At 30.0% G+C, this 26,948-nt stretch overlaps 4 protein-coding genes across 11 annotated transcripts; 1 reads left to right on the forward strand and 3 right to left on the reverse strand.

Moving 5' to 3' along the window:
- Positions 1-61: 61 nt before the first annotated feature.
- Positions 62-4,681, reverse strand: LOC105833812 (PMS1 protein homolog 1). 2 transcript variants are annotated; one of them, XM_012675826.3, is made up of 12 exons: positions 4,510-4,681; positions 4,300-4,420; positions 4,014-4,178; positions 3,511-3,785; positions 3,019-3,138; positions 2,714-2,857; positions 1,958-2,349; positions 1,595-1,775; positions 1,370-1,502; positions 636-939; positions 435-573; positions 62-326 (listed from the first exon to the last, which is right to left on the reverse strand). In XM_012675826.3, exons 1-12 carry the CDS (start codon positions 4,645-4,647, stop codon positions 225-227), a joined length of 2,214 nt encoding a protein of 737 aa, XP_012531280.1. In that variant the 5' UTR covers positions 4,648-4,681; the 3' UTR covers positions 62-224. The 2 variants fall into 2 exon arrangements, with proteins under 2 accessions (XP_012531280.1, XP_012531281.1); XM_012675827.3 differs by having other exon boundaries at positions 4,496-4,652.
- Positions 4,682-5,038: 357 nt separating this feature from the next.
- On the forward strand, positions 5,039-10,659 carry LOC105833811 (TELO2-interacting protein 1 homolog). 4 transcript variants are annotated; one of them, XM_036282897.1, is made up of 14 exons: positions 5,039-5,181; positions 5,306-5,571; positions 5,848-5,984; positions 6,063-6,240; positions 6,599-6,779; positions 6,886-7,214; positions 7,288-7,499; positions 7,638-8,033; positions 8,211-8,450; positions 8,522-9,073; positions 9,131-9,431; positions 9,561-9,789; positions 9,863-9,994; positions 10,334-10,659. In XM_036282897.1, exons 2-14 carry the CDS (start codon positions 5,384-5,386, stop codon positions 10,412-10,414), a joined length of 3,156 nt encoding a protein of 1,051 aa, XP_036138790.1. In that variant the 5' UTR covers positions 5,039-5,181; positions 5,306-5,383; the 3' UTR covers positions 10,415-10,659. The 4 variants fall into 4 exon arrangements, with proteins under 4 accessions (XP_036138790.1, XP_012531276.1, XP_036138791.1 ...); XM_012675822.3 differs by having other exon boundaries at positions 8,522-9,431; XM_012675821.3 differs by having other exon boundaries at positions 5,119-5,256; positions 5,369-5,571; positions 8,522-9,431.
- On the reverse strand, positions 10,660-19,139 carry LOC105833809 (ER membrane protein complex subunit 1). 4 transcript variants are annotated; one of them, XM_012675816.3, is made up of 16 exons: positions 18,730-18,872; positions 18,420-18,535; positions 17,928-18,111; positions 17,637-17,690; positions 17,158-17,313; positions 16,676-17,021; positions 16,282-16,585; positions 15,847-15,867; positions 15,115-15,287; positions 14,876-15,037; positions 14,390-14,674; positions 13,656-13,851; positions 13,391-13,588; positions 13,043-13,168; positions 12,697-12,924; positions 10,660-12,615 (listed from the first exon to the last, which is right to left on the reverse strand). In XM_012675816.3, the coding sequence occupies exons 1-16, from the start codon at positions 18,870-18,872 to the stop codon at positions 12,455-12,457; spliced, it is 2,853 nt and encodes a 950-aa protein (XP_012531270.1). In that variant the 3' UTR covers positions 10,660-12,454. The 4 variants fall into 4 exon arrangements, with proteins under 4 accessions (XP_012531270.1, XP_012531271.1, XP_012531272.1 ...); XM_012675817.3 differs by lacking the exon at positions 15,847-15,867 and having other exon boundaries at positions 12,455-12,615; positions 18,730-19,139; XM_012675818.2 differs by lacking the exon at positions 17,637-17,690 and having other exon boundaries at positions 12,455-12,615.
- Positions 19,140-19,932: 793 nt separating this feature from the next.
- Positions 19,933-26,835, reverse strand: LOC105833813 (ras-related C3 botulinum toxin substrate 1). The gene is made up of 4 exons (XM_012675828.3): positions 26,584-26,835; positions 25,871-25,997; positions 25,033-25,369; positions 19,933-24,287 (listed from the first exon to the last, which is right to left on the reverse strand). The coding sequence occupies exons 2-4, from the start codon at positions 25,984-25,986 to the stop codon at positions 24,153-24,155; spliced, it is 588 nt and encodes a 195-aa protein (XP_012531282.1). The 5' UTR covers positions 25,987-25,997; positions 26,584-26,835; the 3' UTR covers positions 19,933-24,152.
- Between the last annotated feature and the right edge of the window lie 113 nt (positions 26,836-26,948).

Genomic DNA, 26,948 nt, shown 5'->3' on the forward strand with positions numbered 1-26,948 from the left:
GGTATCGAATAAGATAAAAAAATACGCATTTGTTATTTATTACATTTTTATAATTTTTAGTTTATTTGTAATTTTTTATCTGTTGTGTTTACAGTCGTTTTTCATTATACGTATATACTTTTATATGGCTTACATAATTAAAAATATTGTACATGTGACATTATAAATTACTTCTTAAATAATTTGAAAAATATCTTACATAAATTGTAGAAATATATGAGTATCTACGTTTTTCTTGAGAATTTATATATAGAGTACATTACTGACATATCATCTCGCTCTACTAACCATTGCTTAAGAAGACGTTCGATTCTCTTGACATCAATCTGTAATAATATAAAATCAATTTAAAAATTAATAAAAATAACAATAACGACAGAAAATATCTTATATGCATCCGGTATAATTTTCACAGAAAACTAACATGTATTTACCTTATCTGCATCAATATCAGTAACTTTCAAACCTTTGATCAGACCAGGAATGTCTACAATCCAAATCTGTTCACAAATTGTGGCAACCCACAAGTTAGATGTCAATTGACCTATTATGTGCGCACTTTCAAAACCTGATCTACAAATTAATAAAGTGTATTAGTATATATAATAAACAATCTCATACATTTAAAACTCAACCTTGTGATTATCTTAATTCTGTCGATGCTCCAAGGTACTATCGTCCTCATATTTAACTTTTCTTTCCTCTCGTTTCTCGTATTTTTCATTTTTTCAAACAACTGTAAAAGTCTGCCTTTATTTTTATCTAAGTCTACTTTATTCGCATCGGGTTTTTCCATCTTTTTATATCTCTGATGTTCTTTTTCTTCTTCCTTTGCAATATCACGATAATAACCACGCTCTTCCGATGACAGTTCCTTCCAGAAGTTTGTAATTTTTTTTGCTGTTTGAGCTACCGTTAATTTAGGATTATCCTTTGTAACTAAGTGCAAGATAGTTATTAATATCATAATTTTAAGTGTTTTATATACAGATTTTATTTACAATATATGTTTACTAGGCTGTTTATTCAAGTTTTGTAAAAAAGTTCCCTGAAAATTCCTGGATTTTCCAAGAATTTTAAATTCCAAGTATTTATTGCTAATATCGAATTTATTACTAATTAATATTTTACTTTATCAAAAAAAAATAAAGAAATAATTTTGTCAGAGATGGAATTTAAATTTAAAATTCAACAATTTTCTCCCCATCAAGAAAAAGTTTATAAAAATCTGTGTTTCAAGAATAAATTTTTTTTTTAATTTTAACTTTTTCTATTTTTTTTTGTCTGATAATAAACACCCTTTATACACAATAACTATTATGTAAATGTATAAACAACAAAAATTTTAAATAATGACAATTATATATACCTTGTAATCTAACATGTTTTAGAAATTTAAGATCTTTATGATCAACGTGTGTTCTTTCTGGTTCTAGTGTTTCATCAATCTTTTCATTTACTTGTCTCTGAATAGCAATATCCGATATTATATCTGTACCACCCTGTCATATTTGATAATAATATTAGTTGTATTATAATTTTACAACAAACTAAATTAAGAAAAATATACATTCCAAAATCATTAAAATTTTACCTTGATGCCATTGACATGTCCCTTGCTCCATGTTTCCAATGTAATTTCTGTCTTTTCTTGTATGTTTATTTTTACCTCTTTTTCGTTCTTGGAAACATTGCAGTCTTCAATTTTTTCAAAATCGAAATCTTCACCAAGGTCTACTACAGGTAATTGACTTAAAGTTAAATAGTCTCCCTTTCTATAATTTATATTACCAATATTTATTCTGTTAATTCTTTAATGCAATTGAGCTTTTGATATATTAATATAAAAAATTTTTTAAACATTTTAAAGTGCATATCGCTTAATCATATTTTATATATATATATATATACATATATTTATATATATACATAAATACATACATACACACATACTTACGCCTTATCATTAGCCGGAATTGTAATAGGAAAAGTATCATTTGAATCAGAATCACTCAAATTCGGTGGTTGTATATGGGTTGTTAAAGCCAATGCATCTTTATAATGTTGCTGATCATGAATCGGACTATCTTGAGGAGATTTTCCATGTTCCTTACTGTTATTAGCAAGTATTGACTTCTCTTTGACAATATCTTCTTGAATATGTTTCTCTTGAGCATGTATTTTTCGTTTTTTGCACACAGGCTCAGCAACATTTTTATTCAAACGAGGTGAATAATCTTCATAACAGACAGATGTGTCATTAAACACGTTTTCTTGTTCAATGACTTCCACATATTTAAGTCCATAAAATTTTTTAATACAATTATCTACAGTATTAAGGACTTTATTCTACAATGTTAATTATAAAGTTTATAATATTTATATATTTATAATATTTTGCATTTTCATTTTTTAAAACTTTGATTAAAGCCAGACTAAAATTAAGATTGAATTGAAATTTGACCAACAAAAGCAAAATTTGAGATTAATTTTCATTCTTCGAGCTGGTTAAATTCCAATTCAATGTAGAAGTCTGATATAAACTTAATTTACTTATTGACATAATAATATAGTTACTTTGTGTGTGTGTGTGTGTGTGTGTGTGTGTGTGTGTGTGTGTGTGTGTGTGTAAAGTAACTATATAATCATGTCAATAAGTAGTATATATATATTTGTTTTATATTATGTAATCTTATCTAAATTTAAATCTTACCTGATCTTTAAAAAAAACTGCATCTTTATTTGGTTCTAAATTAACATCAATATCCATTGGCCTCAAAGTAATGTACATAAGAAATACTATTTTCTTTCTACATGACTCTTGTTCAAAATGTTCTAATATCAGACTATTTACTAGCTACATATATAAAAAAATATTTTTAATGTATTAGTATAATATTATAAAAAACACAAAAAATTATAAAGATATTACAAAAATTATATTTATACTTATATAATGTGTAAATAAGATTTGTGAAAAAAATTCTGTTTTTACTTGAATTTAAATATAATATGTACCTTTTCAAGATCTTTGTGCTTGATAGGCCTATTATTTACAAAAATAAATTGTAAATCCGGATTAGAAATTTCTGATAAATCCTGTACTTTTTTTGAAGGCAACATTAATTGCAAAGTAATCTGAAAAATATCAAGAGTAAATCTGGCGGATTATTGAAAAGTCATTATTGATTTTGTTTTAGTTCTGTTATAGTTCTGGCTTTAATTTGTATAATTCTATAATTTTTGCTAGGGTATTTTAAACAATTATGGTCATTAAAGCAAAAAAGCCTATACCTCTGATTTCACACAGCATTTCACTTTAAAATATTTCTTGTGTAGTTCTAAATGTATTTCATCATCTTACAAAGAATTCTAATTGTAAGTATTAAATATTTTTTTAATAGTTTTTTAATATTATCAGCTTAGTGACTAATACTAATTATAACTAATCTATTTTCTTTTTAATTGCATACTGACAATTTGTTTTAATAATTTCAAAAATATACCTACCTCTGCATTTTTAGATTCAATCCATTCCATGTTGGACATAATTTTTCTGCCAAGTATATAACTTATAGCTTCTCTAATATTATTTAGACTTGGCTTTGTAAATGTAACATTGTTGTTTACTCTGAATTGTATTCGTACATTTGGTTTACATATTCCAAAGCACTGCATTAAATTTTCCAGTAATTTGATAGACTGATTAGTTTTCTTCACATTAGTAATTATTTGCCGCCTCACAGGCACTTGCTTAAATAAATTTCTTACTTGTACGGTAGTTCCTAATAATTACATATTAAATTAGTATAAGAATATATATATATATATATATACATTAAAATATATCAATAATAAATAAATATAAACATAAATAAATTGTTATAATAAAAATATTGTCATAATTATATATATAAAATATACAGTTTTATATATAAATTATATGCAATTATATATATCACATATTTTATTATTAAAGAATTGTTATTAAAGAACTAAAAAAATATTTTTACCTGTACTTCTATGGCAAGATTCACAGTTTAAAATCTGTCCATCATGAGTCATTACATACAAAGTTCCAACATTATCCTCTTCTGTTTTTGTTATAATGGTGACTTCTGCTACTGCACATAGTGCGCTAAGCGCTTCTCCTCTGAATCCAAACGTTTGTAATGCATCTGGAAACACAATAAGAAAAAAGGATGTAAGAATTTACTTCACCTTGCTACTATGCAGCAGTCTAAAAAAATATTTTAGCCAAAAAAACATAATATATTTTAAATCGAATATTTGAGTTACCTAGGTCCTCGAAATTGGTTATTTTCGATGTGTAGGATGGTAATCCCATATATGGAACATCTTCCTTAGATATGCCGTAACCATTGTCCTTCACTTCTATTAAAGACGTACCGTTGTCTACCTAAAAGAAAGAGAAAAATGCATATATGCAAAATGCTCTTTAAAAGAAATACCATTCAAATTATAAATTGTATACATATTATCATATACTAGGTTAATTTCGATGTTGTCTGCGTCAGCATCAATCGCATTTTCTACTAATTCCTTCACCACGGCGTATACAGATGTTATTATTTGTGTGGTAGTAATTAACTTTACTGTTTTCACGTCTAGTGCTAAAATCGGCATCTTTACACCACCGATTCACAATGTTCGCGCGGTGTTTATTTAAATAACCTCACGTGTAGTGGCCATTAAATAGATTAAATTCGGAATCATTCGGAATGCATTGGAATGCACATGCACCGAATCAACCGAATACAGCCGAATGCACGTGAAATACAGTGAAATAGCGCGATTATTCCTCGTAACTGCACCACATTGTACTTTCTGCATTTAAAATGAAACAGACACATAATTGTACATTGAAGAGAGAGGGATGAAAGTACACAGAGTTCAGTAAAAACAAACCTTTACACTTGCGTTTTGCATTCGTGCCAGTGCTCTAGTGGTTCGTGCTAACTGATGACTACTGGTAGCGAAATGTCAGTTTTTAATTTTGGAATTCTGGAATTCAAAATTCAGTCACATTTTGAAATTAAATAAAGTGACTGTGACTTTAAAGATTGCAAATTTATTGAAAGAAGAAAACAAAGACAAAATACATATATATGTGCAAGTATATTAAAATTAAAATTTCAAGTGAGGAAAGAAGATGTAGAGGTTAGTGAATGGATGTTCAAGAAATCTACAAAAAATTTGAATGAAACGGATCGGCATATCTTTTTTAGGAATTAGGTATAATTATTTAATATATTAATATTAATATTAATATTAAAATTGATAGGAGAGTTCCAGTATCGTAAATTTGCGATAGTGAGTGCATTGTGATTAAAAAGAAGCATTTTAGGACTTTAACACCATAATGGAACAGTTTGACATACAGATTTTTCTCGAGCTGAAGTCATGTTGTGATAATCTGATAAAAAATCCAAACCAGGATCATGCACACCGAGTTGCAGAAATGGCTAGAAGAATCCCTGATAAGACCATGCAGGATCTATCAGGGTATTGTTTACTTCCCATTATTACCAGCCTCCAGAGCAACTCAAGGTAATTTTTGCACAGCATTTCTTTGTTGTAACTTACATTATGTATAATTACATAATTTTTTAATAAATATATTTTTGTCTTTTTCTATAATTTTTCTTTTTTACGTGAGTAAAATTTTAACTTAAGAAAAAAAGTTAAAGTTTGTGTTTTAAAAGTAACTAGTTAAAGTTGAAAATTAACTTTTAGAAGTTATTAACTTTGTGTAACTTTATTGTTTAATTTTTAACTTTCTAACTGATTAGTACTCAAGTGTTTAAAATATATTTCTTTATATAGTATAACTGTAAAAGAGGAATTGGTAAAGACATTGAGAGTTATAATACAAAAAATTAGAATTACAAAATTAAAACTCTTTTTTGATATCTATGGATCCTTGTTGATTCAGATTTTTGATAAGAGTCAGTCAAATCAAGGTATGTAAACTTGTAGATTACGTCAATGAACATTTATAATAATTAATGATAATCTAATTATTTATTTGAATTTAACAGTAATATTATTTCATGAAGAACTTAAGGAGGCAGTAGCTTTATGTATTAAAGATCTTGTTCACCAAAGCATTACTGATGTGATAGAATCGCTTTATGTCAAAGAAAATGTGCTAAAACTTGGTCAAGGAATATTTTTATGTCTAACAATCGCAAGAACTGAAAAGTCATATGCCGTAAGGTAACCATTAAAAAAAAAAATATTGAGGATGAAGTTATATTAGAAAAAATTTTACACAACCTTGGAGAGGACAAACTTCCCAATTTGTTCTATCACAATTGCAATTTTTATTGGAAGAGTTTATAAACTTTCTTATCCAGTTTCTTTTCTTAAATTTTTTCTTTCTTATTCTATAATTCTATATAATTCTTTTCTTAAAGTTTTGAAAATTTTATTTATTATTATTATTTGAGAGGCACTGTCTTCCAAGAAATGCCACAAGTCTGGGAATTAAACTCTTTCAATTGACTGAGTTGTCTAGCATTTCAGTTTTATAATAAAATGTATATTTACTTATCATCAAATTAATTATTACTAGATTAGCAGGGATCTATGCAGTAATGGCTTTGTGTCATATTGATGATCAAATTATAAACAAATCTGATATCATTATACAAGATCAAATAGCAAATGCTATCATGGCATTTTTTCCTGGTATTGTCAGCGGACTACAGGAAATAGCAATGGGAAGTGAAGTTCAAAATCACAAACTTACAATGGTAATCTGATTTTTACATATATTAAACTTTATTTTAAGACACTTCAATAGAAAAACATTTAATAAATTGAAGTTATTGAACATTACACAGTAAGTGAAAATTACAGATAGCAACTCAAGCATGGGGGAGAATCATATCCCTTGTACTACGTGATAAAGATGAAGACACTAAAGAAGATGCATTATCTATAGAAACACTTATTAAAAAAAGTTCCAGTATACCCACTGACAAATCACATAATACAAAACATAATGAAAAATGTAATATAGAATATAATTTAAAAAATGGTGTAAGAAATAAAGAATGGTTTGACGCTGTAGCTGTTAAACTTGGTGTTTGTATACAACTACTAGATCAAATTAGAAGTCATTCGCACTATAAAGTTAAAAGAGAATTAGTTGAAAGTATTAGTCTTATACTTAAAAATTGTCGCAGGTAAAGGATTTACTTTTGTTTCTTTTTTTACATTTCTATAATTTCTCAATAAACGTATGCATATTTTACATAGGAATATGAAACCAAATATTATGACATTAATAGATTATTTGATTTCTCTATCTGAAGACGAATCGTCAGAAGTTAGTGAAAAGGCGCACAATGTGTTACATGCAATAAGTGAAAATTACATGCAAAATTATGATATGAAATCATTGATTGATTCATTAGAAGATAAATTTTACAGCTTGCTTACAAGATTACCCACAATTATTAGACGATCAGGTAAGAGCTATCTCATATTGACTAAAGTTAAAAATGTTTTATTTTTGTATTAATAATTTTTTGTATAAATGTAATTATTTAACATAAATATGAAAATTATACATGAAATATATATGAATCCACTTCTATATTTTCCAGATGATAATGAACAATTAGCATATTTGAATCAATTTGCTGGCTATTTAAGATTATTTGGAAAGCAAAGATTGCCTCACATTATGAAGTCTCAGGCTCATATGCAAAGGTTGCTCTTGGCTCTTGTGTATATTATGGTCATAGACTGCAACAATGTGTCTCTTCTACAGATGACAAATGTAAAAGATTTAGATGACCCTGCATATTTTTATGGATCTGATTTGTGGAAACAGTTTAAGTTTATTAAAAATAGTTCATGCAAAGAAAAACTTATTGTAATATGCAAGTTACTCGGAGAATTTGGGGATTTTAGGATACTAATCGACACTATTCTTGAGCTTATGATGGATGCATCACAACACAGGAAGGAACTGAGTTTGCTGCTTAACTGGATCTTAGGTATATAAACAGTATGTAGGATAGTATAATATGAACACTGATGAAATACATTCTCTTTTATTAATAAGAGATTAATCTATCACTTCTATTCACATTATTTAAATATTACTTCCTATATATATTTGAAGAATAAAATATTATCGAAATAAGTCTTTACCTCTGTTTTCTTTGTTTCAGTTTCTGTTAAAGATTCATCTTCTTCATATTTATATAAAGAAATCGTAGATTTTTACACAACACAAGAAATATGGTATTTGCCTACAGAAGTAACTGAAGATACTCCTTTGGTGCAGGCACAGAGTAATATAGTGCAATGTTGTCTTTTAATAGAAGGATTAGGCCTTATAGCACAAAATTTACGACACGACTACGATAGATATCTTTTGAAAACTTTATATTTAATTATTGAAAGAGCAGGTAAATCGTTAATAGTGATAGAGGCTTAAACTGTTTTACGAACAAATAAAAATTATGAATTTTAATTTTAGGCAGTGGCAACAGTTTAATTAGCTATATTGGAATGCGCACTCTCGAAAATGTTGCAGAAGCACAACAACAAGGAACAATCGGTGATCTGTTACGTGCTAACGTAGATTATTTTTCTTATCACATTATAATGAAATTACGGCAAGTAGATCGTAATCCCGGCGTATTCGATGTTATCAAGGTCGTTATGAAATATAGCAGATTAGATTTTTTACCACACTTAAAGGGAATTGTGGAGGATGTTCTCAGGCAACTAAGTACTCCTTATCATCAGAAAAATACTTGTTCATTCTTGAAGATATTTCACACATTTATCATATGCATAAAAACGTTAATAAACTGGAACGATGAAAAGATAGCGAAAGAAAATGCACCAGTTACAAATAATCCTTCAGAGATAATTATTCTTTGCTTATTAGAATACTGTAATGCAAAAAAGATTAATGAAAAAATTGAGGATGACTACCCCGAAGGGATAGAATCAGACTCGAATGTACTGGATACTGAACTATTAGAAGAGACAAACGAGGATTATTTAGATTCCAATGCAAAAGGTAAAAACAGTTTATCTTTAAAAATTGCAAAATTTACTCATTGTTTATATATTCCAGACAAACAGGACAAAAAGTTACCGACTCACATAAAGATAATCATAGAAGTTATGAAACGTTGTATGCACTTTCTACCTTTGAAAGACGTACAAAAGTCATTGATGGCAATGCAAACGCTTCAGGAGGGCTTACCGATACTAGTAGAGTGGGAAGATGAATTATTGCCTCTTGTGCATCAGTTGTGGCATCCACTAACCGATAGATTCAATGATGAAAATGCTCTTGTAATTAACCACGCGTGGCAACTCTTGCACGTACTTGCTAGCATATCGAATGACTTCATCAGAAGCAGAACTCTACGGTAAGATATCTTAAGCATATTATCGAATAATATATATTGTAAAAGAACATACGTTATATGTTGTAACGCTATAATTGATCTTGCATAATTGTAATAAAGAATTTTAAAAAATTAATCTTTGATGTGCAGAGAAGTATTGCCATCAGTATTTAAGTTTTTAACTAAATCTTCTAAAGAAAGTATTAATAAGAGCTCAGTAAATATTTACAAATTTACACAAACTTACAAAACCCAATACGAATTATTATCTACTTTGGGAATAATTGCGCGACTCTTGAAACTATGGGAGCATGAGTTATGGCAAATATTAAGTAATACACAAATGTACCTTAGTGCACGTCAACATACTGCATTACAGGTAAGAAATATAGAAAGAAATACATTCTTGCATACGCGTAAATGCCTTTATTAATTTACTACTTAATTGACAGACATGCTGTGTAAAATTGTACAAAGATATTGCTGATTATAATGAAGATCTCGCGTGGGTGAAATGCCTCAGTATCTGGAATTCAAAAGTTGCACGAATAATATCCGATGCAACATTTGATATGAAAAATCTGGTATGTTATATAAATAATAATAATAATAATGATAATGATAAACTTATTATTTACTTTGAGAATACTTTTTCTGAGGAGAGGTAGTCCTTACTTGAAAACTTGCCACTGACATTGATATCGAGTTCATTGAGTCTGACCATTAAAAATTGCAAACTTAAAAAATCGTATACATGGGATGTAGAATCGCGACAGTCACTTACAAGTCCGTCGCTTTCACATGGAGCCATACCATATCTTGCCTGATATCTTTACCATTATTCAGATGTGATTTTTGCAGTTTCTGAATATAAATTAAAATTTAATGTTATATAATGTACAATGGTATATTCTATTTTTCAGGTTCCAGATTCATCAAATGAATATTATAGAAATGTAAATGAAATCATTGTATACATCCAACAAAAAAGTATCAACTATTAAATAATATACATTTAAAAAATTCAAGAACTGTAATAATATAGAAACCTTAAAAATGTGATACAATATAAAAAAACTAGACCAACTCTTTGGACAATATGATAATTACAAAACACTTATACTGAAGTAGCGTAAAATATTAATCTCATAAAAAAATGTCAATTTATTTAAATATTTGTATAGATTCATACATGTGGTCACATGTATGAATATGTGACCACTAGCAAATAAAAAATTTGTGACAGAAATTTTTTTTATTTGTATATAATTCTAACATTTTATAATTATTTCCACATTTTACAATAATTTACACATAATTATATCTTTGTTTACTATCTACAAAGCAATACATTATAAAACAAAAGTGTGTAAGGTGCTTTATGTATGTATATACATACATATACATATATATAATATATTATATATATGCACACACATATATTATATATGTATACATACATTATATATATTGTATACTTATTTACATATAATTTTTCCTTCAGTTTTATATTATGTGAAGATCCAAACTGCTTATAAAGATAGTGCAATTTTTTAATTATTATATCTTTGTTTTATGTCTAATGAACAATAAAGATAAAATAATAAAAAAGCATATTAACATCTTTAGAAGCGCGTCCTAAATACGTGCCGAAATAATTGTTGCATACCTTGGACACACGCACGCACACATGCATCTTAATATAAATTTTATATTAATTTCAATTTCTTTTTCACGCGCGCACTAATAAATCGTTTTTATTTGATTTGGAAATTAAAATTGGAAAAGCTAATATTAATTAAATTTAATTTCTAATTTTTTAGTAGTAATTTTTGAAGCAATTTAAAACTCTTATATTTCTCTAATCTAACAATTGTGTAATTTACTATTTCAAATAAGAAAAATGCATATATAAATGCAAATAATTATAATATGACCTTTTTTCAACTTGTTACTTTGAAATATTTTCAATTTTAGAGTATTTTTAAAGTTATGTAAATAATGGATCAGTGATATATATAAAATAAATGCTGGAGGCGTAAATAACTAAATTTTTCAACTAAATTGAGCAGTGATAAAAATGTTGTGTTCTCTTAAAATGATGTTTTTTTACATGATATTTCTTGTTAAATCCGTTTGTACCAATGTAACTTAAGTTTAAACTTGGCTTAATTTACTTTGTATTTTTTTCTAATTCTTAAAACTAGATTAGAACTACATTAGTGCAATTGAGTCTAACAATAAGTCTTATATAACGTTTTTGTCATAAAACACTTTACAAGAAATTGAAATATATAAGTATGTAAAATGTGCATAAACTTTTTACATGTAACATTTACATACCATTATAAAGAATTACGAATTATAGCGAAAAATGCAAAATACATCGTTCTGGTGTATATTTTGCATATAACTGTGAAGTAAAATTATTAATATTTATTTGTTAATTAGATTATGTCATATTTAATGTGATAATCACACTTCTCTTTTGCGCATCAAACAAATATCTATTTCTATTTAGCGTTATTTAGTATACATATATATTAATATTTTAATATTTTTACTACAGAAAATATATTATAAACATAATCTTATTCATGGTTGTTTCTAGAAATGGCCGATTCTTGCTTTGATTTGTATGAAAAGCATACAGATATCGAAAAAACGTCTCACCTTTTACAAAAATTGTATACAAATAAGAAAGAAGCAATTATATTTGAGCATGTTATCAGTTATTTTAATGATCAATGATCATGATCCACTCTCATCGTACATTGATCATCACGCTTTAAAAAATCAACTCATCGCAAATGTGCACTCTGTATCAGATTAATCAAATAAAATATATACATTTTATGTGTTTTTATTTAGATTTAAGATTGAATGATTTTTAGATAAAATATAATAAAGTATTAGCATTTACCTTATGTTTTAAAGTTAGCTATTTGTATAAAACAGTATATTTTACAAGTTATTTTTAGAAAAATTTCTTGCCTATAGTGAACAAATTCATAAATCTTACATAATTCTAGAAAAACGAGGCATCATTTCCACGCTTGCTTTTGAGCTTTTTGGGATGCTAACTTTTTGGTGACGTATGATGAGATCAACAGCGCAACAAGTACTATCACAATAAGATAATAATCAAAGTCCTCTTTCAGTACATCAAATGTTTTAGATGGTGCCACTCTTGTGTAAAACAGGTCTGTAAATATTTTAAAATAATTTTTGTGATAAATTTGTAGAAATACGAGTCTACAATGAAATACGTTAATACCATACTCACCAAGACCATGTACAAAAACTAAACAAGTACTTTCAAGGCCACTGGGACTAGTATGAATACCCATAACCCTAGAAACGCTTTGATTATAATTAATAATAGCATCCATATGGACTGGAATCTCTGGCATGTACGGTATTACTCCTTCTTCTCGCATTTCAGGATTAATAGGCCGTCGTGGATCCACCATCATCCATGGTAATTCTAATATTCCACCATTGGCTAAAGCGACTGTTGGAAACATTAAGATATCATAATTATAGTTAAATACATGCGTATCATTTAATTTATTTGAATACATCTAAATAATTAAAATTGAATTTTTTTTGAGCTAATTAATATCACATACCTATTATATGTTTGCTAGTGATACCCTTTTCTGTGATTGTTTCTTGCATATACTCTATAGATGCCGGGAAAATGAAAGCTTGTCTTTCTACAATTGGTAATTTTGTTGTTGCTAAAGAAGAGAATACTGGAACGTCCAACAATCATTATAAAATCATTATTAAAATGATAATACAAATATATATATCTGTATATTAAAAAAATAACCAATATTTAACATTTTGATAAGAATTTACTAAGTTATTTAGTAACATTGAAAATTTCAGTTGAAAATAAATATTAAATAAATTGATATTAAATCTTATTTTAATCATGACTCAGATATATATGAAAATTAACTAGTCTTTACCTGTGGTATTGCTCTGTATTTTTCCTTCGTAGAGTTCTAACGTAGCGATTTCTGTTCTACGACCTTTTTCACTAAAGTAGCTGTAAACCAACCAATTCTCAGAGTGCACAATGTGAATTGGACCACGTACTCTCTTATGCGTGATAGAAAAGATCATAGCTCCAGATACTACATCTAGCAGATATAAATTAAGCGCATCTGTAAAATAAAAAAGTGTTGCAAACATATCTTTGATAAAATATTTACTCGCATGATATATACTTACTTTTATGGGCATGTCCAATGCCTTCTGTCACTATGGCCACTAAATTAGGATTAATGTACTTATACAATACTGATCTATCACTTAAGACTCTTCCTTGCGAATGGACACGTTCTATCGGATTCTTCGCTACAACTTGCGTTATTCTTTGGTTTCTCGGCGACAGCAACAGCTCCCATACTTTATGAGCGATTAATTCCTGTAGCGATCAGTAAAATCAGATTTTCCTAACATAACTCAATAGCTTAAATACACTAAATACTAAATACGCGAATATTAACTATCTAAAAGAATAAAAATAACAAAGTTAAAAAATTAATGTTTAATTTAACTTGATTAGTTTTTAACAAGTTAAAGTTTTACTTTGTTATTTTTAAAATACAAAAATTTTTAAAAAGAAAATTACAAAAGAAAAATATACATTTCTATATAAAAAATGTTTCTTCGTTATTTTATATAAATTTAATTTACAAATAAAATAGATTAACTTGATTTAATAATTTAGATCGTATTTGTGTTGGGTAATTTAACTTTAAAAAATTGTGACATTCTGATTTAATATAAATAATGCTTTCAATATTAACTTTTAATTTAACTTAATTTAGGCGTAACTTTTGGCGTAACAAGCAACATAACTTTTAATTAAATTAATTTTGTAAACGATTAATTTTAACTTTATTTAATTTAAAAAATTATTAATTTTGCCTAACTCTACTAAACATCTAGATATAACAAACCTGAGTTGTGCTGTATGAAAGAGAGAAGCCGGATAATATGCCTGTCGTTTGATCAGCAGTAAAAAGATACGTGTTTTTTCCGAGTGAAGCTGCAACTGCAGTAGCACTGTCGGGAAAAACATGAACCTTATCCCGTGCGTCAAGAATAAGGATACCACGCAAAAAGTCGTCGGTTGCTACGTGCAATAACATAGATTGTTTTATTTTGTAACCAAGTTTTATCAGCCCGTCTAATGACTGTCCGGTAATCGGATTAAAGGTATATATAACACCTTCTCCTGTTTCCTATTATAACAGTGAAAATCAATATTAGGTATGACATGAATACAAAAACAAAGTTACACATTTATCACTAACACGATTCACTTGATGCAACAAATGCTTCAAAGCATTCTTTGATTGGTTACTTTGTAAAACAAATTTTTTGTTCTGATTAGTCAATCAAATGCTTCGAAGAATTTGTAGCAAATATAATATGCATTTTACCTTATCTTCTGCTAACAATGCACATTGAGGTGGATGAGGAAAATGCCTGCTACCTCTTTGTACATACAGGATCATCGTATTGGACAGTTTTGTAAAACCGTGGATATTAGGTATTCTGAATTGCCAAATAATTTCGCCTTTTCTAGTTTCTATACCATACAACTGTAAATAGTACGTTCACAATGTAATATTTTGTAATATGAAATATCCAATAAAGCTACATGGACTTGTGTACGTACCTTGCCGGCGGATGTAACGGCTACGATCATTTTGTGCAAGCCAAACTTATCTTGCACGAGATCAATACGTTGATTGGATTGCTGAGGTACTAAATCCAGTATTGTTTGAAAGAATGCTCTGGCTTGATTAATCTGCGAGGTGATCCTCCGAAGAAACATACTTAGGACGTCCCCTGTTCAAAAGCAATACAATAGAATTAGGAAATACATATTCCTGAATAACTATATTATCTGTAGGTTGAATGATACAGCGGAAAAATATAAAAAGTCAGAAACGGCGTCTAGCAAAAGTAGCGAACTAAATATGGTATGATTATTAAGCCGTTTGTATTGCGTTATGAATTTTTCTCAGCAGATTCAATGGCTTTATATGATACATATACGATGATTGAAGAAGTAAAAAACTGTTCATGCATTTTACACAGCTGGTTGTCATATTGTCAATAAAATCGCTACATTATTCACGTCAACGTTTTTTCATTACATTCGGACTCAACTCGAATATCCAATGTGAATATTTTATTTCTTGCAATATATCATGCAGATAGCAATGTAACAACTGTATTATTTTTATGTATCCTAGATAATCACACGTATATACATCTTACATATTTCAATGTTTTTTAGGAGCTTACACATCGTAAATATTATACCATGCAAATGTAAGTCTGTAAATAGCGCAATAAAACAAAGTACTGCATTAAAAACCAGCCTTCCTGCTTCACTACTTACATGAACCGTCTACATCAATACCTGTCAGCAGCCATTCACAAAAGAGAGTTAATTAATATAACTTAACAGGTAGGTTATTAATAAAAATTGAATTGTGTGTTATGCTGATAAATGATATATCACTTTAATATAAGAATATTATTAATTAAAATAATAAGCTTCACCATAGCCTTCAAATACGTAAAATTTGATACATTCTTAGTGAAATGTAAGTTAATATAATATCTTGGAAGCCTGTTTCATACATAAACATTTTTTAAATACCCTTCTATTTCGTAATAAAGGAACATGTAAAATTCATGTTATACTATATCAAGAGTTATAAAATATATTTTATAAAAAATATTGAATCAAATTCAATGTGGTAAAAGAAAAATCCTTCTCAGTTTGATTTATTTGATTTTTTAGACTTAATATATAAAAAATTTTACTTACTCTCTTTCTGATCGAATTCCGTCTCAATAGCTTGATCTCTGTCGGACATAGGCAATTCTATAATTTCAACGGCCACAATACTGGCGAGTGCTTCCTCCCTCGTCCACACCAATTTATTGTGTTGTAGTAGCGCAATACTGTGATCTTGCGAAGACAACAAATGACGGCATGTTATCCCTTTCGTTTGCCGCGGGCAAACAGATGCCATTATTGTCGGCGATTGTATAGAAGAGTGAGTTAGAGTGACTGATAAATCAGGTATAAGCGTAGACGATAACAGGTTTGTGGCCGTTATCTCTATTTTCTAAAAATAAAATCACAGGAAATTTATTGTAAAAGAACACTGCACTAAAATAAATCGCTCTCAAAATAGAGAACATGTTTTGACACTTACCCCATTTTTATATGTCGTTTCCAAAAGTACTTTCTCATTGTCAACAGAGACAACATAAAGAGTCGCGTCACCAGCAATGTCTCTCTGTATAGGAATGCCCGGTGTTGGAAATTCTCCAATAACCAAAATCCGCTTTCTTTGATCGTTATCGGCATTAATAGAAATTACAGGTCCTTCGCCGAGTACAGATTCTAGCTTATATGGGCCTTGAGCACCAGCTCCAAATATCGTATTTATAGTAACTGATTGTGATTGGGCATTGGGATCAAATAGATGTACTAAGAATACTACAGCTAAAGAACTGTCTCCCTTCAAACATGCCAAGTATGGAGCTGCTAAAACACATCTGAACAAAAGTACAGTCATTTTTAATATCAAAATAAATAACAAATTAGAAAAAGATTATTTATAAAAATAATGTCACAAATATAAATAAATTTAATGTACAAAAAAAATGTGATTTAAAAAATAAAATTGCTTACTCTGTTTCTTGACTTATAAATGGTGCGGAAACCCTTCGAGTCTTTAGTTTCTCTCCAGTCTTACTGTCATAAGATGTCACTTCTACTCCGCTATTATAAATGGGTAATATATGATGAAGTGTTCCATCTTTAATATGCCACTTTACATCTTTTATTCTGGAAAAAGAATAAATTGTGTCTATCATTTATATACTCCAAATAGAGAATATGATACATCAAAGCATCTTTGTAATACTTTGTACAATTACTAACATATATATACATATTAATTTTTCAAAACAAAAAGACCTTCAGATATTTATCTGCTATCTGTCTGTATGCGTGTATGTATTACACGATATGGTGATGATCACACACAAATAAAGAAATATAGAGCACTGAACTTAAGCAATCTAATTTACAACAGCATAGAGTTACAAAACTATAGGTGTACAGAACATATATATTATTGACTGTGCTTTGAATAAAGATGAAAAGACCTGTCAGCAGAGTATAAGCCCAATGTAGAAAACGACATAAACGGAGATATGTGTCTGTAAAAGCAATGAATCATGTTTTACATAAGTCTTCAACGTCTTAAGGTTTTTAAGAGCTTCTAATAAACGACTATATCCTGCTTTACGTAGTACACAATATGCCACGTCATACTTTTCTTCTATAACTCTTTCATTATTATATATTTAGGAAATAACATCATTAAAGTAGAATTTTGCATGTATAAGGGGTATTGTTTCAATAATAACAAATTCAAATAATGATTTTGTACGAACCTGTCGCTGTTTGGCTCGGCTATCGGCCATTCGTTAAGTATATGCCCGGTCGCCAAATCCCAAGCACGAACGATCGCAGGTACGCCTCCGCTTACGGATATCAGATCTCCGTCTGTGACACCTCCTAGAGTTCTGATGTGGCCACCATAACCTTTCTCCAACACTCGCCTCCATAATATCTGGCCTGTTACATTGTAAATATTATTAATATACATTCATTCCGATTTAAATAAATTATATTTCTTGGTGCATAACGATACTCGTATTGTGAAATAATGTGCAAATTATGTTCATAATATCAATGCGTGCAAAGATATGCCTAATCATTGTAATCATCATTGATAGATGGGAAAAGGGGGGAGGAATAAATGGCAGTTAAATGGTAGTTAAACGTCAAAGGGACCGGAAACGTTTCTTGTTCCTGATGGAAGAAACGTGCGAAAGATAAGGGAATGAAAAGAAGGGATATTGTAAATCCCTTTTTTTATTTACCCGATTTCAGATTAAGCGCGGCGATAACATTCTCCTCGGTGGCGACGATGATCTTCTTTGCCGTGGACACCGTGTCAAAGCTGGCAAATTTAATTTTTCCGACGTAGTTCTGCCGCCTGAAACATCCCATGAGTTAATTCTCTCAGCATTCACCCCAGGGGTGAGTGTAATGGGAAAACAGACGTATAAGGGTATAAATGGTCCTCGTGATAATGTTCCCACGGCGCGCGCTATCTCCCCCCTCCCCCCTCGGTCTCTCACTCTTTCTCTGTTGCCTCTGCATTATTTAGCGGCTGCTTCGATTACTTACCAATCGAATTTGCCGACCTGATCTTCGTAGAGGCACAGAGAGAGATTGAACAAGCTCACCAGCACGACCAGACACTGCAGGATCGGCGCGTTAGCGAGGAACTGGTTGAGACTCCCACGGAAGGACCACGCGCACGGGGCCATGACGATGACGAGTGCTCCGGCTCCGGCAGGCGCACGACAGGGTATCCGCGATGCACCAACGCTCGCCCCCTTCTCACATACGCGCGCACCACAGCCGGCTTTACGCTCTGCTCTACGCTTTACTAATTATATTTATACGTGCACTACCAACCGACGACCGACCACCAATACTACAGCGTGGACGACGACGATGTGCGACGATGTCGCACGCACACGATCGCACCCCGTACCGTGAGGTGAACCATGAGTCGCCCCTCCGCCCTCCGCACGACCTGCCTTGTCATATGCTCGTGCGCTTCATCCCCTCCGCCATAGGGCATGGAGCATGGAGTATGGACACGCGATGGACGACAAAGAGAGACAGCTTGCGCCGTCTTCATCTAACACGTGGCCGATCTAAGGCTGGCCCACGACGCCGGGGTGCCCCGCGCTACTCAGATCCATCGTATATACGTTAGACCCGTTAGAGGATGGATTTGTTGTGAATTCCTAATTTACGATGCAAATCTATGAATAATTAAGTAATTGAAATGTTTTTTTTTTTAATTATAAATCAAATAATGATTTTTTATTATAAACCATCAGGAGTTATTGAGTAAAAAAAATTTCAAGTCATAGGTAATAAATTAAATAGAGTAAAAAACAAATATATAGTTACAGTTAATAAAAAAATAAAAATCAATAGATTTTTCACGAATCTTCAAAATTATCATAAATTCATGTATAATTCAAACGAATTTTATCTCAGAATTATTTTAAAAATATTGTCATTGATAATTACTTCTAACAATATTAGACATACCTTCTAGGTATTTTTTGATAATTCACATTTTAATAATTTAAAATGTTAAAATTATGACTAAATAAAAATGCACATATTTCTAGTGTCCAGACATTACTACTAAAATATTCGTCAATTTACATAAAACTTCATGAAAAATTAACAGACATATTAATAGACAAGCCAATATCAAATTAAGGAAGGAAAAGATTTTTCAAGGATCAAAACAGCATCTAGACAGATGTGGCTAACAATGTTATAAATCACACTATCTCGTAATGATTTTATCATATCATTTATTTGAAAAAGTTGCTTTCAAAATACATGTAAATAAAAAATAAATGCTTCCTAGTGCCATATAGAATATGCGTGTTACTCACAATTGTCTAGGGATGCATTTGAGGAGGTCACTATCAATGCCAATCTATGCTTGTTGTTTTATGTTTAATGAACAACATAGACAAAACGACAGCGCCGATAATGCGCTCCTGGAATGCAGCCATTGTTAATGAGAATAATTTTTTTCACAAAGAAAATGAGATAATTGAAATTAAATTTCGAGGCCACTATTTGTTTTCGCTATCAGGTTGACAGCAAAAGAGTGCATTAAGCATAGAGAATATACGATTGTAGAGACATTATGTCCTTTTGTAAAGTAAATTTATAAAATTAATGGTGTGAGGTATATCATTATTTGTAAATTTGTAAATCAGTACATTTAAAAAATTTGTAAACATGACAAGACGCTCTCTTATGCTGTCCTGTTAGTATATAAATAACAAATTCTGTTATATATACGAAAATAGATAAATGTTTATAAATTACTCATAATTAAAGTTACGTATCCTAGCACATATACATATATTTGTAATTTCTACAGAATTTCTACTCCCACACATCGTTTGGTTTTGCATTCTATCTAAATTGACAGTATTAAGTTGCATCTTTACTTTCATATCCGTTTTTCTTCTGTTTTTATTTTCCACTTTGTCCACTCACACATTAAATTGCGTTTACGGATTATATTTTTGTTTATATGCAATCTGAGAGCATTACTCACATACACAAATAAAAGTTAGAAGCAGATTCTGACTAGAATATCTTTACATTTCATACATTCATTCCTTTTTATATTTATGTGCAATCCATAATAAAAACATAGACAATATCTTAAATCTTAAATTATAATATATAACTTTGGTTCATAGCAATCCCTCGATGATTTTGTTAAAAAGAGAAAAGATGAGAAGGAATTTCTACATCCATCTCCATTTTAATGCAAAAGTTGTAAGTAGTGTAATTTAAATTACATCATGCCCAAATTAAAGCTCATCATTGGGAAATACAGAATATATAGTATAGTAGTTCCGCACACCTATCTCGTCAGTAATGTTAAAATGTTATTTTATATAAATTCTGTAATCAATTTGCTTTTTAATAATCATAAATCATAAATGATATTAAATGTCTATAATCTCTCTCAAATTATATAAAAAATACATATAAAATCGGTATAAAAACAATAAGTATTGCTGCATCGTTACTGGTAATCCATTTTGGTAATATACATAAAAGAATAGAAACACGTGGTAAGTAATTTGTAAGATAAGTGCACTACTTACAAAAAATGCAATCTGTGTATTACATTATAATACATAATTGTGATGTATTATTATACTTAACTAATGCATTATCATACATATACAAAGGTATACATATAAAAAATTTAAACTGTCTTAAAACTTGCAATAAACGAAGAATTGCTAGAATTGATCGTTTAAGATATAAACTTTCAATTCAGAGAATATTCTAGCAATTTATTCTTGTAACTTTTGTTGAAAGTGAATATATAAATATATGTGTTACCGCTAAATAATTATATATAATTATTTAACGATTGTTATATTTTATTTCAAATATGTCACACAAATCAAACAGAAGACAAACATTAACTGCAGTATTTTAACTAATCAAATGATATCATGATAAGACCTATTGGCGCATAAAGATTCGAAGAGTAAAATAACAAGCCAAAATTATACGTCTTAAGAGACAGAGATTCGATAAAATTTAGAGTATGCTTCTATGCTACAGTATATACATCTAGTAAATTGTAATATATGCCTTTTCATTTGCTTCTTACAGCATTCTGAGACTAGAACAGCCGAAACGATCATCGATCACTAAGCCTTTTTATGCAAATCATAAAATTTATGTTTTATAAATTAATATTAATGAGGCAGATTGTGAGAAGAAAGTTTATGCTTTTCATTATTTCAAAATTATCTTCAATCTTCTTTTTAAAGTAAAACGTGAAATTATCCTTTTAAATTATACATTTGCAGTCACTCAGGTATTAAATGTTTTTTTTTTCAATTTTGGAACATTGTAAATTCTTTGGGAATTTGTTTTGAATATAAAAATTAATTGGAATAAGGTTGTCCGTTTTACAAATGGAAAGCATATGGCACAAAGGTCCTATCTGTTCTATCCTAAACTTTTAAATATAAAAAAATAGCATGATCATAAGAATAATATCCATTTCATTAATTTACCATCAAGTTTTTAGAGAGCATATATAATATCTGTATTTATAAAACTTAATTCTTTTTTAACTAAATATAAATAGAAAAAATCTGTAAAAAAGTACAATCGCAATTATGATCGATTAATAAGATGATGAATTAGAGACAATGTTGATATGGACTTAACTTTATACTTATTTGTACAAGATATCTACTATCTTTCTAAATCATCGTAGTTTTCCCGTATTTTTTATGTAAACAATTTTCATACAAATAAATGGAAGAGGGTGAGATATACTATGGTATTTAAGAAAATACATGTGCTATATTTATATATTTCAATTTAGGTGGACTTTGCATCGCTGTATATTTGTTATCAGCATTTTGTATTTTATCATCTGTTACACTTCTTTTGATTATTACCTTTTTATAAAGAATATTCAGTTCACGTTTAATTCGAATAATATCAATAGTCAAGTTAAATTGCACCAATGCAAGAACTATAATATTCAACCCTTTTACAAGCGCACACAAAAAACATTATGTATTAAACAGAAAATTATATTAAAATCCTGTAATACATGTATAAAATCATATTAAAATATTTTCCGTTTTTTAATTTATCAAAATAATAGATATTAATGCACATACACAATATTATTATTCCTTTCAACACACAGGCATGTCGCAATTCTAAAACAACAAATGTTGTCTCATCTGCACCATTATGCAATTTAAACCTAAACTATCGATTGAGCCTATTCAGATCGGTTTGTCGTTATGGATAATCCGATAATTTCTTAAATTCTTATAACGTGCTGGTTCGCGCATAGATCTACGGAGCGGTCTCGCGCCACGTGTACACTTGGCGCGAGATACCACCGTGTCCCTTGATCAAAGTTAATTTACATAAATAATTATTACATAAAATTATCGATTTTTCTTCTCTAATAATATATTAGGAATACTATGAAATTTTCGTTTTTGTTACGTTATTTTATGGCAGTATTTTGTTTGAATAACCAGATAAAAATAAAAATCTCAATTGCCCCAAAAAATGGAAAGACAAATATGTTACTTCTTTGTCTAAAAAATCATTACGCACTTGTAATTTCTCTGGCTCTATTTATATCTTGTTTAAATGTTAATCTTTTAAAAATTTTCGTATGTTAGTAAAAAATATATATTGTCTAAAACCGATTTATTAAGAGTGCTTGTAAGATTCATTTGATTTTTCGTTGCTATGGCACTGTACATTTAAATAATTCTATAATACTAGTTTTACATACGTGTAAAACTTTTCAGCATGTATGATTGTTATGATAGCTATTCACGTTATGTGTACTAAAATCAATGTTTCTATTGTAAATGTAAAAAAGTCAAAAATCTGGCAGCCCTGATAAGTAAAGCTTCAGTACTTAATGCTTTTAATCATCACAGCACATTTACACTGTATCATCAATTTGCAGGACCGCGATATTAATTAACAAAGATTCTTCAGTAGCATATAAGAAAGAAAAATGTCATAAATCGTTTTCCACTAAACTATTGACTGCACACTACTATGGTCACATATCTTTTTATTGTTATGCAAATATAAGTATAAATGCAAGTTCAAGGAAAGACATCTGCAAGCTTGTAACTTGTAAACTTTTTCCTGCAAATGCTGCTAAATATGTATTTAGTCTATCCTTTTGTTTCTTTCCTCTTACTTTCTCGTTGTCTAAAACTTTCTGGTCATGAATTTAGCATCACAACTCGAGTCGAGACAAGGAAGTTTTTAATTGTACTCTTTCCATAATATGGTATATTCTATAGCTGCCAGAGAATAATTCGTTAAAATGCATGTATACTATTAGTCTTCTCTTTAAAACATTCGTATTTCTTTTTTTTTCTTTACGTGATCAAATTTATTTTGATCTGTTGCTTTATATATGTGTTATACCTATGATTCCCTTCAATTCCTTTCGTCGTTTATAACATAATGCACCTTCTTTGCCGACGTTTCTGCGGTTCAGGTCTTAAAACGGCACGTACTGCCTCATCAAATACCTGTTTCAGTCCACGCTGCGTAAGAGCGGAGCACTCCATGTATTTTACCGCACGAATCTGTAATAAACGTTACACTCTATAATATACTGAACTATTCTAAGAGTAAATTCATATATTTCTTGTGGATTTTGAAAAGTTTGATATTAAGATATAGAATTTAATGTTGTAAAAGTGATAACATTGGTTCAAGTTACAATGGATCAAAGAATTGGAATTACAAAGTCTTTTTTTTACTGTTTGTCATATTTCTTTTTTGTCCTAAATTTTTTTTTCATGTTTTTATTTTGTTTCTGTAAAAACATTTTTAAAAATTTATTTATTTATTTAAAAAATAAAAATTAAATTATTTTTAATAATATACTGTTTAATAAAAATTATCAATCTGAGAATTAAATTAGCACTTAGATACCATGGTTGGAATAATTCTGTATAGCTTCCACCATTCTCTCTGTAATATGTGCAATGATTTTATAATTAAAAATTCAAACTTAAAAATCTTGTAATCTCGACTCTTTCATCCATTGACACCTAAATATTACATATTACTTTTGCGACAATCTCTATATTTCAATATCAAACTTTTCAAAATCCACAAGACACTTTTATCTCCTAACTGTAAACTCTGTCATAAATATACTTTATACTAGGTTTTAATTTATTTCCTTTCTTCTATCTTTTCCAATTCTAAGAAATAGAAAAAAGTAAAAAGGAAGTTAAACCAAATTTAAAGTTAAGTTATTATTGCAAACAAGCTTAAATATAAATTATATACAAGTAGGAAACAATTCGTTCTCCTACACACCTTGTTTGCCAGCTTCTGTCCCTGTTCACGCTTGATAGCGCTAAGGCCCTGTTCAGCTAAGGCAGTAAGCGTTTCACGGTCATCCCGTAAGTCTATTTTTGTCCCTACGAGTATCATTGGTGCATCTGGGCAGTGATGTTTTATCTCAGGATACCATTTACTGGTGACATTTTCGAATGACGAGGGACTCGTTACTGAGAAACAAATGAGAAACACGTCTGTCTGAGGATAGGAAAGAGGACGCAGTCTGTCGTAGTCTTCCTGCCCTGCCGTGTCCCATAGCCCTAGACTTACTGGAATTCCATCAACAACCATTGGTGCAGAATAGTTGTCAAACCTAGGCAAAATATTATAGATACTTAGCATATATTTGGTGTTACTTTTTTCAATTTGTTTTCAATTTATTCACTATTTATTAAATATTTTATTAAAAATCTCCTAATCTCATTTTACTTAAAATGAGAGTTAAAAAAAGATAAAAGATTTTATTCATTTCATTCTCTTATATATCAATTATAATAAATTGACAGATATTGCAGGATGAGATAGAATTCAAAACAAAAATAGACTCGTAAGTATCTAAGAGACAGGAAGTAACCAAAAAGTTGACTGAAAATGAATTACTTCCTGTACATGGCAGAGTTAGGTACATATCTTATACTCCATTGCTATTATTAGCTACTCCATTTGATTGGTCTAAGAAAGAAAAACTAAGGTAAAAAACCTTGTGCTATAAAGTCCTCCCTTTAAATGGCTATAGTCCATCAAAGCAAGAAAAGATTCCTTGATCGAGAAAGCAGATTTATGATCTCAATGACATAAATACAGACATACTTACACGGTAGGTACATACTCCCCAGGAAAACTGTCTGTTGTGTACGATATCAACATGCAGGTCTTTCCTACTGTCCCATCTCCTACCACTACACATTTTATCGGTCTACCTGAGCTCATGATTTATTTATCTACAAGAAAAGACAACATAAACATTTCATTAACATTTCACTACAGTCTCATCGTTTGACAATATTCAATCTATTACGTTTCTTTATTATAATATAGTATTTAAACTATTATGTTTATTCTGTTAATTATCGAAACAGGCCGCATACGTTACACCAACATGGTTGATGAATTATCAATGGCAATTTTTTAGTCAGTGACTCCTAAAACTGCATTCATGACTCACAATTAAAAATACAGTAAACACAGATGTAGAGACATTTAATACACGCATATACACGCATGAGACACAAAATCACGTCTTAAATTTATATAAATCTATACCCGATAATAGACGCGAGACAAGTGTGACGAAAATTGCACAAATCTCATAAAACATAAAGGATAAATCTTTTTCATAGGAAATCGCTTGCCGACGTTGAAATTCGCCGAAGTGGCTCGCTTTCTCGAATTTTTTGCCTTGCGTTCACAGCATCGGAGCACCAATGTCTCTCTTCTACCAAAGGGCTCGCCCTACGAAGGGCAGGGCATCATACTTGCGCGCAGCAAGTAAACAAGAGCTTCGGCCGGCCGAAGATCCGCACTTACCGTGTGCACGAGGGAGAGAGTGGTTTCCGCCTGTTCCGTGGTAAAAATCGCCGAGCGCGCGACGACTGTAGGGCGACTGCGGACTCGCGTGTGTGCGTGTGCGTGGCCGTGCTTCTCAAAAAATCACAAAAGAGCGGGTGCCATGACAGTGCGTCGCGATTTTCGGGGGACTGAAAAAACGGAGCTGAATGACTGGCTGACGCACTCTTCGCTCGTTCAGTGACAGATGTTTGGCGGTCGCCTTGCACTCCCGCCTCCCGCCACCCTTCCTACCCCTTCTTGCTGCGAAACTAATTGTTCGGGGAAGCGACGGACCGCAACGTTGTCACCATCGTCAAGTTAGCAGACGAATTTGAACGTTTTTG

This window comes from Monomorium pharaonis, chromosome 2 (assembly GCF_013373865.1).
Source record: "Monomorium pharaonis isolate MP-MQ-018 chromosome 2, ASM1337386v2, whole genome shotgun sequence".
Lineage (NCBI taxonomy): Eukaryota > Metazoa > Arthropoda > Insecta > Hymenoptera > Formicidae > Monomorium > Monomorium pharaonis.

Bases quoted from the DNA above. Each gene is read 5' to 3' on its own strand.
- LOC105833812 (XM_012675826.3), bottom strand. From the start codon at position 4,647: ATGCCGATTTTAGCACTAGACGTGAAAACAGTAAAGTTAATTACTACC. The intron at 2,858-3,018 runs GTACATATTATA...TTATATATGTAG, and splicing joins AGCACAAAGATCTTGAAAAG to CTAGTAAATAGTCTGATATT. The intron at 2,350-2,713 runs GTAAGATTTAAA...TTAACATTGTAG, and splicing joins CAGTTTTTTTTAAAGATCAG to AATAAAGTCCTTAATACTGT.
- LOC105833811 (XM_012675822.3), top strand. From the start codon at position 5,384: ATGGAACAGTTTGACATACAGATTTTTCTCGAGCTGAAGTCATGTTGT. The intron at 5,985-6,062 runs GTATGTAAACTT...TGAATTTAACAG, and splicing joins TAAGAGTCAGTCAAATCAAG to TAATATTATTTCATGAAGAA. The intron at 6,241-6,598 runs GTAACCATTAAA...AATTATTACTAG, and splicing joins GAAAAGTCATATGCCGTAAG to ATTAGCAGGGATCTATGCAG.
- LOC105833809 (XM_012675816.3), bottom strand. From the start codon at position 18,872: ATGGCCCCGTGCGCGTGGTCCTTCCGTGGGAGTCTCAACCAGTTCCTC. The intron at 13,589-13,655 runs GTAAGTATATAT...TTTATTTTACAG, and splicing joins CATTGGACATGCCCATAAAA to ATGCGCTTAATTTATATCTG. The intron at 13,169-13,390 runs GTAAAGACTAGT...TGGACGTTCCAG, and splicing joins AATACAGAGCAATACCACAG to TATTCTCTTCTTTAGCAACA.
- LOC105833813 (XM_012675828.3), bottom strand. From the start codon at position 25,986: ATGAGCTCAGGTAGACCGATAAAATGTGTAGTGGTAGGAGATGGGACA. The intron at 25,370-25,870 runs GTAAGTATGTCT...TATTTTGCCTAG, and splicing joins GGGGAGTATGTACCTACCGT to GTTTGACAACTATTCTGCAC. The intron at 24,288-25,032 runs GTGTGTAGGAGA...CGTTTATTACAG, and splicing joins GACAGAAGCTGGCAAACAAG to ATTCGTGCGGTAAAATACAT.